The following is a 19,745-nucleotide window of genomic DNA, read 5'->3' as shown; positions in this document are numbered from 1 at the left end:
GTTCAGAGGTCTGGGTCACTGGCTCCCAAATCTGACCAGTCATCAAAATCACCAGGGGACTTGAGTCAGCTGCACCCAAGATATGATGAATCAGAATCATTGCAGATGCGCCCCAAGAATCTGTATTTCTTTAGATGTAAGTGAAGCCCAGGTCCCTCCAATGTGCAAACTCCAAGAATATACACATGCACTGAGTGGCTAATGACCACCACTAGACGGCATGTACATCAGCCAGCTGATTTCCAGTAGTAATCAGAGAGCAAGGCCCAAAGCTGTCAGAGGAAAAGGACTTGTCCCTTGACAGATTAAGGAAAAACCGAGTACAAGGACCAGCAGGATATAAAAAAGAAGCAAAAGAAATATAGGTTTAATGAAAGTAATGATAAAGGCTGTGGCAAAGACAGTCTGAGACAGCAGACGAGGACAAGACGGGCCAGGACTTGGCGTGGGCTGGGGAATGGCAAGTCCAACTACAGAACCTGAAGAGCCAAGCTGAGAGTGGAGATGTGTGGTGACCTGAGAAAGATGGAGAAGATGGAGCGTGTCACTCAGAGAATCGACTTTCGGAATCACTGCGTGCTGGGCATCAGCTCACTGAAGGGCTAGTGTCAAGGGCAGCCTGCAGCTCAGGTCAAGCTTCAGCTGTGCTGTGGAATGACTGTAACAGATAGAGGGAACTCCAGGAGAGTTCAGTCTTCCTCCCCGTGGTTCCAGGCATCCTCCTTGACCCCCGCTGTGAATCCGAGAGGAGCAGACGGAGGAAACCAACAGACCCCAGACTCAAGCCCAAGGATCCTGATTTCTAATCAAGTGCCCTTTCAAATGCTTTATTCTCAGATATCTTCCTAGAGGTCTATGTATTTGATTTTTTTGAGTTCTTTGAAAGCAGAATCCAGAAACGAACTTAGAAGGGACTCAATTCACAAGAGCCAAGAAGCCAGCATGCTACAGCTCCTGAAGGGGAGAGAGCAGCAGAAGCCAGTGGGGGAAAGGCCCTGACGACTGGATGGGGAGATTGGGCTAGCACAGGGCTCTCACAGCACCTGTTTCACGTATTATCTTTGTAACTAAGCAAAGGACTGATCAGAAGAAAGGGGAGAGGAGAAAGAAGTGTATAAAAAGATAAGCTGCTTCTCAAGAAACCACTGGCTCACGATGGTGAGTTCCAGCACTGGCGTGAGGACAGCACAGGGGAGGGGACACCTTGTGCCAGAACATCAAGGCGCCAACAAGGCGGAAGGCACAGGAGCCACACCCAAGGGCTCCCACTGGCCAAATTCGGGACAAGCTGAACATTAAAAAGAATAATGACAGTACTTAATTTTAAAATATTGAATAAGTAAAAAATTTTAGGGGCCGGCCCCGTGGCTTAGGGGTTAAGTGCGTGCGCTCCGCTGCTGGCGGCCCGGGGTTCGGATCCCAGGCGCGCACCGACGCACCACTTCTCCGGCCACGCTGAGGCCGCGTCCCACATACAGCAACTAGAAGGATGTGCAACTATGACATACTACTATTTACTGGGGCTTTGGGGGCGGGGGGAAGGAGGAGGATTGGCAATAGATGTTAGCTCAGAGCTGGTCTTCCTCAGCAAAAAAAGAGGAGGATTAGCATGGATGTTAGCTCAGGGCTGATCTTCCTCACAAAAAAAAAAAAATTTTAAGTCCACAGTAACACTCCTACCCCTGAGAGAGAAACTCGCTTGTCTCCACTGGAGTGACTACCAGAAAAATTCCTTACTCTGAAATAGTGTTCACCTAGTACTGGAAAGAAAATAACTAAGCATTTAACCTGCCTTTTTAGGAGGACCTGGAGCTTATGTCCAGCTGACCAGCTGATAAAGAAGAGTGCCAGCTATTAAGTAGAGGGATGGAATTTGAAAAAATTCACCCTTCCACAATCATCTGGAATGACCAACTGGGGTAAGATGAGTAAAGGATGCTAACGCCATTAGGTGATAAGTGGTGGGGACCAGACATTCACAGAGGGCCAAACTCTCACTCTGGAGATGACTGGTTAATTATCAAGGGAAAATGTTTCTTTACAATGGCAAAAGCCAGCAGTCACAAAATTAACCAGTGACCAAAATCAGAAACACAAATGGAGGACTACCTGGTCTTCCTTGCATCTTGAAGTGAGTGAGGTGACACACACGGCATTACCTATGAGATATTCATGCCAAAAACGTTGAACCTGAATCTAATTAAGGCTGTAGCCCTAACTTCCCACTTACAGGAAATAAAGGGGACAGAGGAACAAGTTAAAGGACACCACGAGGAAACAATCAGACAGATCCAGGATGTGAGACATTCTGTAAAACACTGGCCTGCACTCTTCAAAAGATGTCTTTTGAAAGAAAAAAACGTGGGGGACTGAAGTAAACCATACTAAGAAGACTTAAACAACCAAATACGATGCTTTGATTGGATTTGAATCAAAATCCAACCTTGGATGGATCCTAGCTTGAAAAACACAGCTGTAAATGGCATCTTGGGACATTTGGAGGAATCTGAATATGAAGGGGATATTAGATGATATTATGAAATTATTGTTAAACTTCTAGGTGTGATAATGGTACTGAGGTTAAGTAGGAGAATACCCTTATTCTTAGAAGATATGCATTGAAGTTCCATAATGTCTAAAACTTACTTTCAAATGGTTCTGGAAAAAATTATACGTATAGAAAAGAAATACGGCTAAATGTTAACTATTGTTGAATCAAGGTGGTAGGCAAGAATTAGTATAGTGTATTGTTGAATAGACTAAATTCTTCCAACTTTTCTAAAAGTTTTGTAAGTTTTCATAATAAAAGTTGGGAAGAAGCAATGATAAAGAAATTCCACTGGCAACCTTTGGAGCTAAGATCTTATAACACTCAGGCAAGCAGAGAATACCACAGTTTTTGTTTGTTTGTTCAGCTGGGGAAAAAAGGGCTGTGCTGTGTTTTATAAAACTGGCAGCTCTTTTTTTTTCTGCTGAGGAAGATTCGCCCTGAGCTAACATCTATACCCATCTTCCTCTATTTTTTTTTTTTAATATGTGGGCTGACAGCACAGCATGGTTGCTAACAGAGTGGTGTAGATCTGCACCCGGGAACCAAACCCAGGCCGCCGAGGCGGAGTGCCCTGAACTTAACTGTTAGGCCACCGGGGCTGGCCCTAAATCTGGGAGCTCTAGTAGAGCATTTAGCTCCTCTAAGGAAACCACTGTCCTTTAAGGACTGAATTTCAGTGAGCCACCCCAGGAGCTTAAGAAAGGAACCCCATTCCTCCCTTCACGAGAGAACATTGGGAACGTCCCCTGGCTCCTGGCCTGTCACCCCACTTCACCCAGTCCCCCAGCTCCTTACCTCACTTCACTCCCCGGGCTCCTCATCCATCACCCCACTTCAACCCCTGGGCTCCTCATCTGCCACCCCACTTCGCCCCCCGGGCTCCTCATCTGTCACCCCACTTCACCCCCGGGGCTCCTCATCTGTCACCCCACTTCACGTCCCAAGCTCCTCATCCGTCACCGCACTTCACCTCAAGCACAAGGAACCTGGCACAGTCACAGCTCCTCTGTCCCCCTGGGTGTGAGACAGGCATGCCCACCTCAGGGGGCAGCCTTCCTGTCCCATTACCTACAGTTGGTGTCCTCTGAGGAGCAGTCCATCAAGGCAGGTTTTTCAAATTCTAATAAAATAGACTGCACCCCAAGCTGCTTCCTCCCGGGGAGCCCCAGAAAAGGGGCTGCTCTGGGGGCATGAATTTGCACAGTGGTTTCAAGCTATTCACTCCGCCTCACGGAAGACTCCTAAGCTCGACCCCATGCTCAGGGCGGACAGGTGAGTGTTCTGAGGGTACAGTCAGGGCTGCACCCCGTCAGTCTCCCTGGGACCCAGCACCCCGCTGCTGTGTGCAATGGATCAGTGAGCTAACAAAGGCTTCTGGAAAAACCACTGCCTTCCTCCATCTGACACTGGAACCTGCTCCTCCTTCAAGGGCGAGCTGAAAGGTGAACCTTCCCTTTCCTTCCCAGCAGGACCCAGCCTTCCCTCCGCTGTGGTTCCCAGAGAGGGTATTTCTCTCTCCCCCTTATCCCCACATTACGTGATTTTCAGCTGTGTCTATTGGGGCCTACATTTTCCTACATGTCAGCTGCATCTAGCACGGAGCCTGCACATCAGAGGGACTGAATAACTGCCTGCCAGATGAGTATATGAACCACAAAGTGGCTTCTGCAGTTGGAACAACGACTGCGTCTGTGCCCCTCGGTGGTGCCGACCAGCAGCAGGGTCTTCTCAGGCCCCTCACCTGGTGTCTGCACACCTTCCACCGGGTCTGCAGGATCCTGGCGGCTGCATCTCTTCTCCCCTCAGATCCGGTGGAGGGGGGCCGGGAGGAGCCCTCCTCACTTGCATCGGGCTCAGAGTCCTGCTGAGAGGGACTGCTGGTGGCATGGCAAGGTCGGGGCTCTTCTCGGGTCTGCAGGAAATTTGAGGCGTAAAGGACGACTGAGTCGGCCAGGGAAGATGGTATCAGGTAAGGCGGCAGGATATTACTCGTGATTCGGGCTATGCTTATCAGACTAGCCTTTTCATTTAGAGGGTCAATCTGCACCCACATGGTTCAGTATGTCACACGACAGAAAGCTCTGGAGAAACCACATACACGCTGGTCCACAGAACGACCCCCAATCTTCAGGAACCGCCCTAGACTGTCTGGGCAGCACTGTCCCGGAAGGAGAGGGGACATCGGCTGCACAGTCCAAGAGGCAGCTTGCTCGAGTGACTGTCACACCCTTCCTAAGCTCATGACATCTGTACATTATTGCAAGAATTACCTGCTCTCCGGGGGTCCTTTTGTTGTCCTTCTTTTAGTCTAACACTGTATCACAAAAACAGGACTTCCGGGATAAAGACGACAGATGTCTAGCTTGGTTTTTAAGGTAGAAAGAAGCAAGAATTGCTATTGTGACCATCAAAATAACACTGATTTCTACCACTTAAGGGACCAAATTTATTATCTATAAGTACCTCTCAATAAAAATCAAAATATTTGACTATTTTTCTCAGAAATGCAAGCTCAGAAGAGACACATGTTGCTGGAAAAAGCCCTCACGGAGAGACATGAGACTGTTAGAAGTCCACACCCTATTCAACTCTGAAACTATCACAAGCCCAAGACACCTGGCCCAGGCGGCCTGCCCACCCACGAGGCTACAATGTCCCCGAGCGGATCAGTTGCTGTCACCAATCCCATCAGGGTGCTCACAGAGTTACTTCCCGCCAAGATTCCTGGCATCAGCCTCGACGTTCCGACCCTGTTACCCTAAGAAGGGCCTTGTCTCCTTCCCCCAATCCTGACAAATCTCCAGACCTGCCCACTGCAGCCAGGTAACCCGTCACCATGTGGCCTGTGCCACTGGGAGCAAAGAGGTAAAATCCGTTACTTAGCAGATAAAGGAACGTTGACTCAAACCACTCATGGCAGATAGCTGACAGCATTTTAAATTTTGATATACATATAAATTCCTTGAAGCAACTGTTAAAAAACCGACTCAGATCACTCCATTTAAACCTATACTTAATCATTCACATCCGAATGCTAAGCGCCGACTCCCCTATTTAGAAGAACACCAACTCTTCCCAATTAATCCCATTCTTCTTTTTCTTTAAAATGGAAATGCTTTTCAAGCAGGAAAAAACTCAAAGCTAATACACGCTTATTAAAAAAAATTCAGACAATACTAAACAAAAGTACAAAAGCACTCAGGATCCCACCACACAGAAACAGCCACATTTTGGTAATCCTTCCAGACATTTTTCCACATAAGTTTTTTTCTGATAAAAGGGGATCAACGCTATAAACTTCCTGGGGGGAAGAGGGATTTGTTTCCATCAAACAATCGGTCATGGGCATCTTTCCCAGTCAGTCAGTAGAGATCCATTTTACCCTCTGTAGTGGCTGTAATGTTCCAGTGACAACGCACCACCACGAACTCATCAGTCTCCTATCTATGGCCCCCATGGCAGCCACGTCTTCCCTGCCATGAGCAAGGCTGCAGTGAAGGCCCCTGTACTGAGAGCCTTGCAGAGAGCACGGCTTACTTCCTTTGGCCCACTCTTTGAACGAACAGTCGGAAACCTGGGTTCCAAGATTTGTTCCTGTCATCTACAGGGACACAAAATCTCAAGGTTGTATAATAAGATACCAAAATAAACACTAAGTATAATTTTGACACCAAGCAAATCTCCTAATGCCTCCCTCAGGAGAAATGGAGGAACTGATAAGGATGTAACTCCTTGAAGAAAAAATTCTTATCAGGGGTCTCTATGGACATGCCACTTTGCCTTGCACTGAGTCAGTGGAGGATTTAAATCCCAAATTTCTGAAATTAACAGAGAAAGCGGCAAACCCCGTGGTAATGGTGCTCAAAGAAAGGAGGTGCCCCCGCAGCACCATGCTGGGTCCTTTCTAGACAGTCAGCGTGTGGGACTGGAGGGGACGAGGAGCCGACACCCAGGTCATCTTCCTGATTTGATTTGTGCCCAGTTAATGCACAAGGTGGAAATTAGTGCTAAGATGACCTTTTCCCTGTCTCCAACTCACCACGCTGATAAGACAATGGGACAAACTTGTTTTTCTTCCATTTTGAGGGTCTGCAGAAAACCTGAGCAGGCCAAAGAGACGGCGGAGTCTTCAAGAACCAGATGAATTCCATACACAAAGCCATTATTTCCAATTCTGTTGGATGTGGAAGATATTTTTTCTCCCTAAGGGATATATGACTTTGAGTGGAAAGCTTTAAAAATCAGCAGAAACATATGCCTGTACTTGTGTCGAGTGCCTCCCAGGGGTCACCTGAAGTAGACAAGTCACAGCCAGTGAGCCCTGCCATTCCCGTGCCACGTGAGCGCCCCCTTGGAAGGGAGACTATACACCCGCGAAAGGGATGTGGCCCCTAGAGCAGACACACAGCACAGCTCTGCCACGGGACACGCCCATGCAGTCAGTGGGGCAGGAACACCACCCTGGTGTCGTGTCCACCTGGGGCAGACAGCACAAGCACTCTGGTAAGCAGGGGGTCTCCTGAAAAGTGACTGTCATGCAGACACTGGGACAGTGACTCTGCAGGACTCAGGACATTATCCACAACACCGGAAAAACCGCCACGGAAATGTAGCTGATTGGATAACACAAAAAGTATACTTTACTGAACAACAAAAGTAGTTTTCCGAGGGGACTGAGATGGACTCACATTGTCCAGTCCTCACACTTGGCCAGCAGGACACGTTGGGATCAGGGCCACTGTACAACCTCCGGGGCTCCAGCGAGCACGCACCACGAAAACCCCCTTCCTTTTGCCTAGTCGGTAGCACTGTGGTTTGTCTCGATTTGTGACTAGAGATGTGCTCCTCAGCTTCTCCAAATTCCCTTTTAGCTCTTTTCTTTTTCCCACTTGTACTACAGCTGAAGGACATGTGGTGTCACGCTAAAAGAACAGGCCTTAAAATTAAGACTCCAGCTGAACAAGCCCGTCCTGGAAGAGGGAAGCCAGTCCAGAGTTAAAAAACACAAAACACTTTTACTTTCAACCATCAGCAGACACCTCAACCCTTCAGCCTGTAAGCTCCCTCCTCCTGGTGGCCGGGAACAGTCTCTGTCATGCCACTTGCTACAGCAAGAAACAGCAGAAACTGTAAGTTGCTTTCTGAAGCAACAGGACTTCTCGGCTAAAACACGTGGCAGGTAAAGACCCGCCATCCTGGTGGATTCCCCAGGTACGACTCCAATCTTTATCGACAGAAAGAGGGCCATAGAAAAGGGATCGCAAAGAGGCTGCTGTATAAACTCCACTCACCTCTCACACGTGCTCATTTCAGACACATCCCAGACCAAGCTGGTTTTATCTATGACACATCTACAGATGGGCTCCTCTTGGAGCAAACTGCAGCCAGGGGATTTTAAAACTTCTGTTGTTTTTTTGTGTTAACAGATATCAATTATCTCTGCCATCTGAAGAATCCATTAAAGGAAAAAAGGACTAGTGAGGAGGCGCATTCCAGCCACTAGAAATCCAAGTGCAGATAGCACTGGGCCAACGGGCATCAGAGCGCTCCCCTGGCTCCAAGAAGGTGCCAGAGGAACCCCTGCCGGCTACAAAGACCACCTTCACGTCCACATAAACGGAGAGAGCAAGGGAACAGGGACAGGAGGACGGTCTGCCTAGACTCACTTCTTACCTGCCGACAGGTCCTGCAGAGGGAACCTGCCGTTCACCAAATTGTCATTCAACACCTAAACTCGTGTGAAGCCCAGTGGCAGATGCGGAGGGCACAAGGAGAAGATGTGCCCTGCCACAGCGAGCACTACCGTACCAGGCCTGTGTCAGCGTCATACTCTCCCAACACACAGGGCTGGGTACAGGAGGTCCTTGCTGAGTGTTCATTCCTTCCCTCCAAAGCCTTCTCAAACTCTTTCTCACCTTCTAATGGACAACCCCTTGGTGGATAAACTTTTTGCATACTTGAAGTTTTAGAAAGATCTTCACTCAACAGCTTAAATATCCAAGATGTGAATACTAGTTCGAAGTCAATTAACTGACAATCAATTAGTCCAGAACTCTGGGATTCAATACACACAATTCATAGAAACCAACTGTGATGATAAAAGGAAACTGGACTGTCAATGCTGGAGTCAGGAAAAGCTCCGGGTATGTAAACCATCAGCACCCTCACGTCTAGGCTGACTCCCACCACGCCTGAACAGATCGAAAACACCCCAACCATACCTCAGGAGTCCTTTCCATGGGGTCACTTGTCTCTTCTTTCTTAAGTTCTTCCAGTTCTTGAAACTTCTTGGTAAGTGTCTGAACTTCCTCTCTAAAGTGGGAAGGGAAAGATGACACCTTACTTGTCAAGCAGTATGAGACGTCAGTATGTGACAGCGGGGATGGCAGCCTACAGAGCCACCAGGACACCTCTCCCAGAGCAGTGTGGGCACCCGGCTCCCACCCAACTGCACCTAGGGACAGCAGCAGAGACCACATTGCAGGACGGTGCAGTCTCTTGTCCCCTTGCCTGGCCTGGGAGCTCCCTGAGGGCAGGGACGGAGGATTCCCAGGGCCTAGCGCCACTCTGGCACCTGGTAAGAACAGAAAATAGACTGAGCGCATGAGTGATAAGCAGGGAGGTATCATTTGGGGCTTTCAATAAACAATGTAAATGGAAGGAAACAACTTATGTCCTTGCTACAGATTTTAAAGCCAAAGTAAAAAGAATTCTTCACTGTGTACTTGCCTTTCTGATTTACTTTAATTCTAGCCTTCTGACAAAATCTAGTCACATTTTTCCTGAAAATAACATTCATTTTAGTAACGTGTTTCTTACTAATTATCCTGAGTGCTAAATATTTCTGCTCAGATTTCTGATCTACTATTTTGGGCACTTTTTTATTGACAGAAAATTCATATAACATAAAATTCACTATTTTAAAGTAAACGATTAAGTGGTTTTTAGTATATCCACAACATGTGCAACCATCACCACCATCTAATACCAGAATATTTCTATCACCCCAAAAAGAAGCTCATATCTGTCAGTCACTCCCCAATTCCCCTCCCCTAGCCCCTGGCAGCCACTAATCTACTTTCTTTCTCTATTCTGGACATCTCAGTATCACATACTGGGTGGCCTTTGCTGTCTGCTTCTTTCACTGAGCATAATGTTTTTGAGGTTCCCCCACATTCCTTTGTATGACTATACTTCAGTGTTTTTATCTATTCATTAGCTGATGGACATTTGGGTTGTTTCCACTTTTTGGCTATCGTCAACGATGACATTACGAAGGAGCGTGGGAGACAACCACCCCGAGGAGGGAATGGACACCTGGGTTGAATCTGGACCAGAGGTGTGGAATCACGGCACACTCTGAGACTGCCGACGGTGGACATGGCTGGCGTGGAGGATGCATGCAGGGGAGTTGGCCATAATGGCAAAGAGACAAACACTGGCCTAATTATGAAGAACATTCTTCTAGAGTTTGGATTTTTACTCTGTAGGAAACAGAAAACCACTGAAAGACTTCAGGAAGAGGAGTGACTTAATCAGGCTGGAGTTTTATAAAAACCACTCTGGAGGCTGTGCTGAGAACAGATGGGGGAGGGGTCGCACGTGGCAGTGGGAAGAGCTGGGAATTGCACGTATTCTCTTGAAAAACTCTGACTCTTAGTTCACTTACCTCAAAGCCTCCTCTCTTTCTCTTCTCTCCTTCTCACCTTCCTTCACATTTTCCAGCTCCTTCTGCAAGTCAGCCTTTGTCTGAAGTAGCTGCTTCACTTCCAAACTGAACACACAGAAGCAGAGACATTTCGCGTTCATTAAAACAAAGGATCACAGTTACACTGATCGTCACAGAGCAGGAAGAGCTTTCGGAAAAATAACACAGTCCAACGTCCTCACTTATGACAGTGCACGGACGGTAGAGGGCAGAGGATAAAGAAAAGCACTTCTTGGTAATTACACAGAGCCAGGAATGGACCCGGGAGTCCCAGTGCCCAGGCGGGCCTTCACTCAGGTATATACCGAGCCCCTGCTGGGGGCCAGTGATTGTCCGGTGCAAGGGATGCGGTGGTGAGTAAATCAGAGGAGATGTGCCTGAGCTGAGGCCTGGAGGGATGAGGGTGGGGGTGGGGGTGACCCAGGCACCTCCAACCCAACTCCTTCCAGATGGGATTTCCCATGTCCCACAGGTGACACATGGCTAAGAACGTAGCTTTATTTATTTATTTTTTTTGTGAGGAAGATCAGCCCTGAGCTAACATCCATGCCAATCCTCCTCTTTTTGCTGAGGAAGACTGGCTCTGGGCTAACATCCGTGCCCATCTTCCTCCACTTTATATGGGATGCCGCCACAGCACGGCCTGACACGTGGTGTGTTGGTGCGCGCCCGGGATCCAAACCCGGGCTGCCAGATGCCACTGCTTACTGTGTGGTGACCTAACTTTTCAGTCATGTTAATCTCCATGTGAAGGAGATAAAACACTGTGAGTGTTGAAGAGAGCGCCTGTCACATAGTAAGGGCTCAATAAACGGAAACTATTACCATGCCATCTGATAGCTTGAGAGATAATCAGACCTTATTTGCCTTTCAAAACGATTAGCCTAATTTTTAAAACTTTCCATAAAGTACTAATTTTTACGAAGAACCTATCAATTCACATAGACGCACTATTAGACTTCGACTGGAGGTGAAAGAACAACAGGTGGAGTGTGTAGGGACTTGCCTTGCGCTGTAAACACAAGGCAGCAGAACTTAGGAGGCCAGGAGTCAGCTAGTGAGCCCTTCTCAGACCCAAATGTGCACTGAATCACCAGGGGGTCTCATTACCCGCAAAGTGGGATTCAGAAAGTCTGGGCTGGGCTGAGGCTCTGCATCTCTAACCAGCTCCCAGGTGGGCGGGGCCTGAGGCTCTGCATCTCTAACCAGCTCCCAGGTGGGTGGGGCCTGAGGCTCTGCATCTCTAACCAGCTCCCAGGTGGGCGGGGCCTGAGGCTCTGCATCTCTAACCAGCTCCCAGGTGGGTGGGGCCTGAGGTTCTGCAGCTCTAACCAGCTCCCAGGTGGGCGGGGCCTGAGGCTCTGCATCTCTAACCAGCTCCCAGGTGGGTGGGGCCTGAGGTTCTGCAGCTCTAACCAGCTCCCAGGTGGGTGGGGCCTGAGGTTCTGCAGCTCTAACCAGCACTTAGGTGGGTGGGGCCTAGGGTTCTGTAGCTCTAACCAGCTCCCAGGTGATGCTCAGGCTGGTGGCTCCCCAGGCCACATTTTGAGTAGCAAGTCTGAGAGATAAACACCATCTCAAGAATGCATGGGTTTAGTTTACCCTTGACAGAACTGCAACTAGAGAAGCCACAAGTAAACAGCGAGAGAAGACAGGCACATTTTATGCGGGCTACAGATCAAGACACTAGAGAACAAACAGTGGATAAGCAAAATCTTGAGGCTTTGTCTTTCAAACTCTTAGGGTCACAATGAATACTTCACAGCATTTATGTCTTATTTGTATACAGATGTGGTATCATAAGCATATTACTGAAGCTTTAAACCACTCTGCATAAGGTCTAATTGATGGCCTATTTTACACAAATCAGTGAAAGAAAATTCTTCGCTAAAAAAGCATTTGGAAATCTCTCTGGAATTCAATATAAAGAGATTTAAATGGCAGCCTCCCACACTCTTTTAATGATGTATCGTGGCCAATTAATGTCTCCTTTTTACCACTCAAGCTGCCTTTATTTCACAACCAAAATATAGAAGTTTTAGAATCATATAAAAATATATATGCAATTACTACTCTGAGCTGAGCATTTTCCCCCAATTCACAATGGCAATACATTTCACAACAGAACGCAAGCCCTCCTCAGGGGACGCCTCGGGACCACGTACTCTTTCTCCTGCAGCTGGGTTTGCAGGGCATTCCGCTCGCCTTTCAGGCTTTTCACGGTCCCCCGAAGACGCTCGCTCTCCTCGCGGCGGTTGGATCGCGGCTGCCGGTGCACGGAGGAGCTGGACGAGGAGTCGGCCAGGGGGCTCGCCTGGACCACTTCTGAAGTGGGTGAGTGTGGGCTTTCCATTGAACTCATTTTCTGGGGGCAACACAGGCATTTGTCAGATGTTACTTCTTATTACACTTTCCATATATGGAACCCAGAAAAGAGACCCTGACCAACAGGAAACTCATCCCAAGCAAGGGGACGGGAAAGGCTCTGTGTGTGACCTGAGAAACCCAGGGATGCCTCCTGGGGACAATTCCCCCACCCCAGGGTCCTGCAGGCAGTGGAAGAGCACCCTGCCCGGCACCCTTCTCTCCCACCCGTGCGGGAGAGACCCCAGCTGGGGTGGGGAAGGGCCACAGGAGACGACTTCATCGACAACTTTACTGTGTGCTCATGGACCCTATTCTTTCCCCAGGATTTCTGGAATTTTCAACCTCACATAACAACCCAGTCTGCTGGCTAGGAGGTACTGGGCACCTCCAGATTCCCACTGGGGCCAGCACCTCTCAGCCCAGAAAAGCACTGCCCTTCGGGATGTCTGAACCTCCTCTGGGTGCCTTTCCCTTCTAACAGGCTTTATTCTTAAAAGACCCACAATTTATAAAACCTTCTTGAGTTTTCTGCTTTGTAAAGATGTGAAATTAATTTTTTAAAAACGTTCCCCTCTAGGTTTACTCTGCTCAGCCGAACAACACGACAGACCTGACTTAGTATTTCACCAGGCTACTCAAAAGGCATCGACACATTCGACCAACTTCAATAGAATCAGATTGATTCCTAGTTTGCAAATTCACATGGGGGACGTGAAGAAATGTTAATTTCCCAAATTTTCTGGTTGGCAAAGCATGGATGAACATGCTTTGAGTTTGTGAGTTTTGGTGAGAAGAAGAGTCTGGTAAGTGACTGGCAGTAAAAAGCCCAGGTGTATACGTCCGGCTGCATTTCTGAGAGGCTCTACGATCACCCTCCTACATCTGCATCCACCTACGGCTACACATGAAAGTCCAAAACCGTGTCGTGTGACCGTGTGGCTTTGCGTCTGTAACACGAGGGACAGGAATGACGTGACTCTCGGGCCTCGTTGGACTGTGAGGTGTCCCCTCTCTCAGCCTTGCTGTGTGCTGTCTGCTAGACGGCCATGCTTACACGTTCAGTGTGACCTAGTTCACTCTGTAAGTCCTACGAGCAAAGCTACTGTTTCTGTCGCCACTTTACGAGACCCAGCTACTCCTCAAGTGTGGGCATGTCCCGAATGAGGACAGTGACGCTGAGAGGCACACCACTCACTTTTTCCAGCTCTGCAATCCGTCGAAGCAGCCGGGGCTTACTCCACTCCATGTAACCTAACGGAAGCAACAGTTTTTAAAAGACACACCGTACAACCATCTCGATGGACCCCTCCAGCCTGGACCACCCGTCTCAAGTACGGCCTGAGAGCTTCCCCTTCCACAGGCTGGCGCAGCTTGTGGAGCCACCAGCAAGGCCGGAAGACCCACACTCGGCAGATTCCTGCGATCCAGAGGGCCTCTCACAGTGGAGGACCCTCTGTTCCCTCTCTGTGGAGTCAACACTGATGGTCTCCTGAGGCCTTACTGTGACACGCTGTCCTGATTCCACCCCAGGCACGCTCTGGCCCCCGCAGCCCACTAAGATGGCTCTTCTCAAGGTCACTGATGACTTCACTCTGCCAATTCCAAAGCTCAGTTCCAGTTTCCATCCTCCTGGACCCACCAGCATTATCTGCCTGCCCTCCTCCTTCCTTCCAACGCTTCCTTCCTCGGGACCTCAGGACCCCACATGCCCCTGGCTTTACTGGCCACCTCGTGGGTCCCTCTCATCATCTCCTAACCCTCCGGTCCCCTCCCCTTCTCTTCTCTCCTCACTCACTAGGTGGCCTGAATCTCACCTGGGTCCTGTGCTCACTGCTGACCACCGTGTCTAGTTCTCCCACCAGGGGCCTCCGCCCTGAACTCACTGATACGTCCGGCCTTCCCTGGACGTCTATCACCCACCACAGACTTGACCTGGCCCCTCTGTCCACAACTCTGCCCCTGCTCCTCTCTCCGTCTTCCCTCTGGCCTTGCAGCTGCTCACATAAAAGCCTTGAAACCTGACTCCTCCCTCCTCTCACAGGCTACATCAGGTCTTCAAGACACACCTGGAACCTGGCCACCTCTCACCACCGCGGTACCACCCTGGTCCCGGCCACCAGCAGCCCCTTGAGGACACTGCAAAAGCTTTCGTCTTCCAATCCCCTTTTCTGCACAGTCCACTCAGGAGCAAGGGTCCTCAGGAGACAAGACAGACACTTCTCACCCTTGCTCAAACCCCCACACTCCACCTGGCCCCACCACCTCTCTGTCTCCACCACTCCCACTGCTTCCCCATGCTGGGCACACCGGCCACCTCACTGGTCCTCAAACGCGCCAGGCACACGCAGGGCCCTTCCCCCAGCATTGCATGCTGTCCCTCAGCTCTCTCAGGTCTGTGCTCGGTTGTCACTGTCTCTGTGGGGCCTTCCCTCATGACCCACTCACAGGTGTACCCCACTGCCCCCACCTGCTGCCGCCCCGCCTCCTTTAATTTGCTCCATAGCACAGATTACCCCCGACCCACCCTGGACCTGCTGGCCTCCCTTCTCCCGCCCTGCTACTATGTCACCTCCACGAGGGAGTCTGCACGCTTTCCTTCACTCCTCTGCCTCCAGTACCTAAAACAGCAGGTGCTCATAACATTTCGAGTAGCGTTGCCCAGCGGGATGTATCCGCATTTGTGGCCAAGGAAATAGGGCCTCGGTGGCTGGGAGGGAGGAAGGGCCATGACCCCCCATGGCCGCCGCCCCTCGTCTTCCCTCAAAGAACCAGAGACGCGACCTCTCTCCTCGAGCTCTCTCCTGGGGCAGCTCTCGGGAAGGTACCCTGTATTTTGGAGATGGTGGGGGAGCTGCTCAGCACACGGTCCAGGTCCTCCTTCAGGCTCTGGTTCTCCTCCGTGAGCTCCTGGACGCTCCGGGACAAGCTCAGGAGGGCACTGCTCATTTTCTTCTGCCTTTTAAGGCCACTTTTCTTCTCCACCGGAGGCCTAGGAACAACAAAACCAAGCAGCTGAGGTTTGGGTTTCTAAACCAGTTGGACAATCATCTTCAAAGAGGGGTAGGAACACGATGGCGTGGGGTGCCTGTCTACAGTTCAGAGCGGTTTCTGCAGATGAGTGTTTGCAATTGAATAGGGAATACTAACTCTGAACCCCAAATAAGCAAACTGTTATCCTCCAAAATAGAATTCCATTCTTCTCATTAGTAAACCTGTATAAACAAATATTGCATTCAATTATTAGTAATATATTTTAAACTGTATCACTAAAAAATTTGGGGAAATTTATTTTCTCTTGTTACTTAAGTGCCTATATAATAGTCGTGATTTTGCTGCTTATCCCACAATGCCTGAAATACAGTCCATTCTCATTATTCCCTGATTCTATATTTGCAAATTTGCCTACTTACTAAAGTTTATCAGTGACCCCCAGATCAATACTTGTGGTGCTCTCGTGGTCACTTATGAACATGGGTGGAGTGGCAAAAAATTTGAGTCACTCGTTGGGCACATTCCCAGCTGAGGCTGAGCGAGGCGCCACTCTGCCTTCTTACTCCAGCTCTTGTAACATCAACAGGTGTCATTTTCATGGTCTATTTAGTGCATGCTTTTCACTTTTTTGTGCTTTTTTTGGTAATTTCACTCTTCAAAATGGGCCCCGAACATATATATGGTGACAGATAAAAACTAGACTATTGGTGGTGAGCACGACACAGCCTACGCAGAAACTGATATATAACAGTGTAATCTGAAATTACACAATGCTGTAAGCCAATATGACCTCAATAAAATAAATAAAAAATAAACAAATAAAATGGCCCCCAAGCGTGGTGCAGAAGTGCTGGCTCGTGTTCCCGAGCGTGAGAAGGCTGTGACGGGCCTCAGGGAGGAAACACGTGTGTTAGACGAGCCTTGCTCAGGCCGAGTCACAGCACTGCTGGGGTGAGCTCAATGTCAATGGATCAACAATATAAATGAAATAAGGTGTCTAACAGAAACACACATACAAACAGGTTACATATTGACCGCTGACGAGAGTGTGGTGACCAAGGCTCGCAGGAACCTAACTCTGTACTCCCAGGGAGCAGTGGGTCAGTATTCGCCAGTTCAGGGTTCGCAGACACTTTATAGAACACAACTGCTGCGAATAACGAGAATCAACTGCAGTTGCTACCGGCCCTTCACAGGAACAGTTAGCCAACGCATTTTATTTATTTATTTATTTTTTTGAGGAAGATCAGCCCTGAGGTAACATTCATGCCAATCCTCCTCTTTTTGCTGAGTAAGACTGGCCCTGAGCTAACATCTATTGCCAATCCTCCTCCTTTTTTTTTCCCTTTTTCTCCCCAAAGCCCCTGTAGATAGTTGTATGTCATAGCTGCACATCCTTCTAGTTGCTGTATGTGGGACGCCGCCTCAGCATGGCCGGACAAGCGGTGCGTCAGTGTGCGCCCAGGATCTGAACCTGGGTCGCCAGCAGTGGAGCGCACGCACTTAACTGCCAAGCCAGGGGGCCAGCCCCGCGCCAACACGTTTTATACTACTGGGGGAAAGGGAAGATGGTGCCTGACACAGTGTAAATGCTTGACAAATGCAGTAATTTACTGCAGAGCCAGTGACACGACCAAATTCATGACGGGAGATCCTTCCTTCCATGATCTGTTGAAAGCCTGATATTGTCCGGGAAAGGGATAAGGGAAATCTATGAGATAAGGAAACCTGGATGTCTCTCCTAATAAACTTATTTGGCAAAATGAACTTGTACTTGCTATTAAATGTCTTCCTAGAAGGAAGATCTGCTTTGAAAAACAGTGTTCTCTAATGCTAAGCTGGAGGCTGTGAAGTAGTGTGAACACTTAAGCTCGGAGCACTGAACATGCCGTTAGGAGCCAGCACGTGGCAATTATGCGGGCACATGTGTGACCATTCCAAACAGAAACACGTCCACTCTAACTGTTAATGAAACAGGCGCAGTGCAGGCCCAGCTCCGGAGTTAAGGGCAGTGGCTGCAGCCTCTGTGGAATGACTAGCTACGTCTAGAGCAGTTTAACACGAGGACAACACGTGAAACAGGGCTCCCAAAGAGAAAATCGTACTTCTTTCCTGTAGTTTCAGAACTTGCCAACAGAGTCTGGAGACGGTGAATCTGTAAGTAAGAAATGAAAATGCATTAAAATACAAAATGACCACGAAGTAGACCTTCCTCTGAAAAAACTGCAATCAGATTCCTGACTTCTGCCCAGCATTGGGAAGCAAGCACTAAGTTGCTGTGATTCACGTTTAAGTTAAGATGCAACAGGAGCGCAGGGTCCCCACAGTGCAGCCGGGCCATCACCCAGGTCCACAGCTGCCCCCTTCCACTCTCCGACCCCGCACCCGCGCACCGGGCAGAAGGGCACGCACCTCCTCGTAATACGTCTCCATGGCAATCCTCATCTCTTCCAAGTTAGTGGTCTTGATATCAGTCTGTAGTTTGCTGAAAACCCAAGCTCAGAGTTAACGTGGCAGCACCAGCACTCCCAGGGGCAGAACAAGAGGAAGAGTGTTTCCAGAAATATCCGAGGAGGAAGGGCTTTGCAGCAGAACTGGGCTGGGAAGGGAAGCCTGACTCAGCCCTCAGTGGGCTAGTGGCCTTGCAAAAGACTCATTCTGAGACTGACGAGAGAATTCCTCACACCCACAGGACACCTTCCATGTTAGACCAGCTACTTTCCAGGTGAAATAACAGCCTCCCTAAAGATATTCTTTTCTAAGTAAGAGCCTGTCTTTAAAAAAGTGGGGTAATTGTGAAGAAAGACCTCAGAGGTAGAGAGGACAAGCCATCTCTGGGGGTAGGTGGGAAGGATAGTTTTATAAAGGAAAGAGTAGTACTTTTTCTCCTTGTCCTGTCTGTATAATTCAGCTTGTTTCACATTTAACAGACTTTAGATAAATGGCTGTAACAGAGAAATGAAAGTAAAGTACAGAGTTCAGGATTCGGAAGCACAGAAGAAATTAGCAAATAACAAAAAATTTTTGACAATTTCAGCAAGAAACAAAAGAGGGGGAAACCTTGTGTAAAGAGGAGATGTCGGGCAATGGAAAGGAGAACCTCAGATTACCTTAAATAAACTCAGTCACAGCCAGGTAAGACTCTCCTTTTGCACTAAAACAACAGGAAAGAAATACGTGCAGCTGTGCCAAAACCAGCCCGAGGCAAGTGCAAGGCAGAGAAGCAGCTGGGGAGATGTTGGAGCACTAGGGCTGTTTCGAGACCCACACATTTCCTCCTGTAGAGGAAAGGGATCCACAGAAGACCAAGGAGAGAAAGCATTTCTTGAATGTAACAGGAACAAGAAAAGGTTAAACGAGAATTCCGTTCCTTAGTGACATCTGGAAGAGGTGGCTATTTACTTTCATTTTTTTGGTAGGAAGATGAAGCCGGGACTAGGGACACGGAACAGAGGAGTGTGGGTGGGAACTAAAGCCGTGGTCTGAGAAAACAGCGCAGATACTGATACTGAAATCAGAGGCGGGACAGGGGCATGCGTGTCAGCCCAGCTGGTCTAGCATGGGCGAGGTGTGGGTGCCCTCCGGAGCCCACGGCCCACAGCCAGCCCGCCGTCTCCGTACTTGATAGCATTGTCCTTCTCCTTGCACTGCTGCTCCAGCTTGAGAATCCTCTGCTTTAGCCCGTTAATGACCTGCCAACAGAACACCACCACTTCAGGTTGACCGTTTCCACGTCTGTGGCCTCCCTCACCCTCTGGAGACTCAGACTGTCCTGGCCCCAGGCTGGGTTAGGTGCCCCCTGCCAGCTGATCTGGTGGCACCCGCACATCCTCCCGTCAGAGCGCGTTCGTACTGAACTGTCCTCCCTACTTAATCACTGGCTTCTCTTCTAGACTACAGGCGCAGTGGAGAGAGAAAGGGGCCACTGTCCTGCCCACTCAGTGCGCAGTGCAGGGATGGGAGATGCGCCTGGGGAGCAGCCAAGATCGGCATGCCCGAAAGGTGCAGAGCCTTTCCCCATCACTTCCACACTCAGCAGAATGGACAGGACGCTTCACTAGTTATTTTCAAGCAAGACGCCCCAGTCACCAGATACAAAAATCACCAACCCTCACCCACCCCACAACA

General features: G+C 49.1%; 1 protein-coding gene across 1 annotated transcript in view; it reads right to left on the bottom strand.

The window, feature by feature from the left end:
* Positions 1-19,745, bottom strand: part of IQCE (IQ motif containing E) — a 57,212-nt gene that overhangs the window by 10,345 nt on the left and 27,122 nt on the right. The window contains 9 exon segments of the mRNA XM_058569403.1: positions 4,293-4,463; positions 8,773-8,863; positions 10,221-10,325; positions 12,425-12,624; positions 13,822-13,877; positions 15,452-15,615; positions 17,723-17,772; positions 18,030-18,102; positions 19,239-19,309. Coding sequence (XP_058425386.1) covers positions 4,293-4,463; positions 8,773-8,863; positions 10,221-10,325; positions 12,425-12,624; positions 13,822-13,877; positions 15,452-15,615; positions 17,723-17,772; positions 18,030-18,102; positions 19,239-19,309 — 981 coding nt within the window.

The sequence above is a fragment of the Diceros bicornis genome, chromosome 26, assembly GCF_020826845.1.
Source record: "Diceros bicornis minor isolate mBicDic1 chromosome 26, mDicBic1.mat.cur, whole genome shotgun sequence".
Classification (NCBI taxonomy): Eukaryota; Metazoa; Chordata; class Mammalia; order Perissodactyla; family Rhinocerotidae; genus Diceros; species Diceros bicornis.
This window is presented reverse-complemented; position numbering and strand designations above follow the sequence as displayed.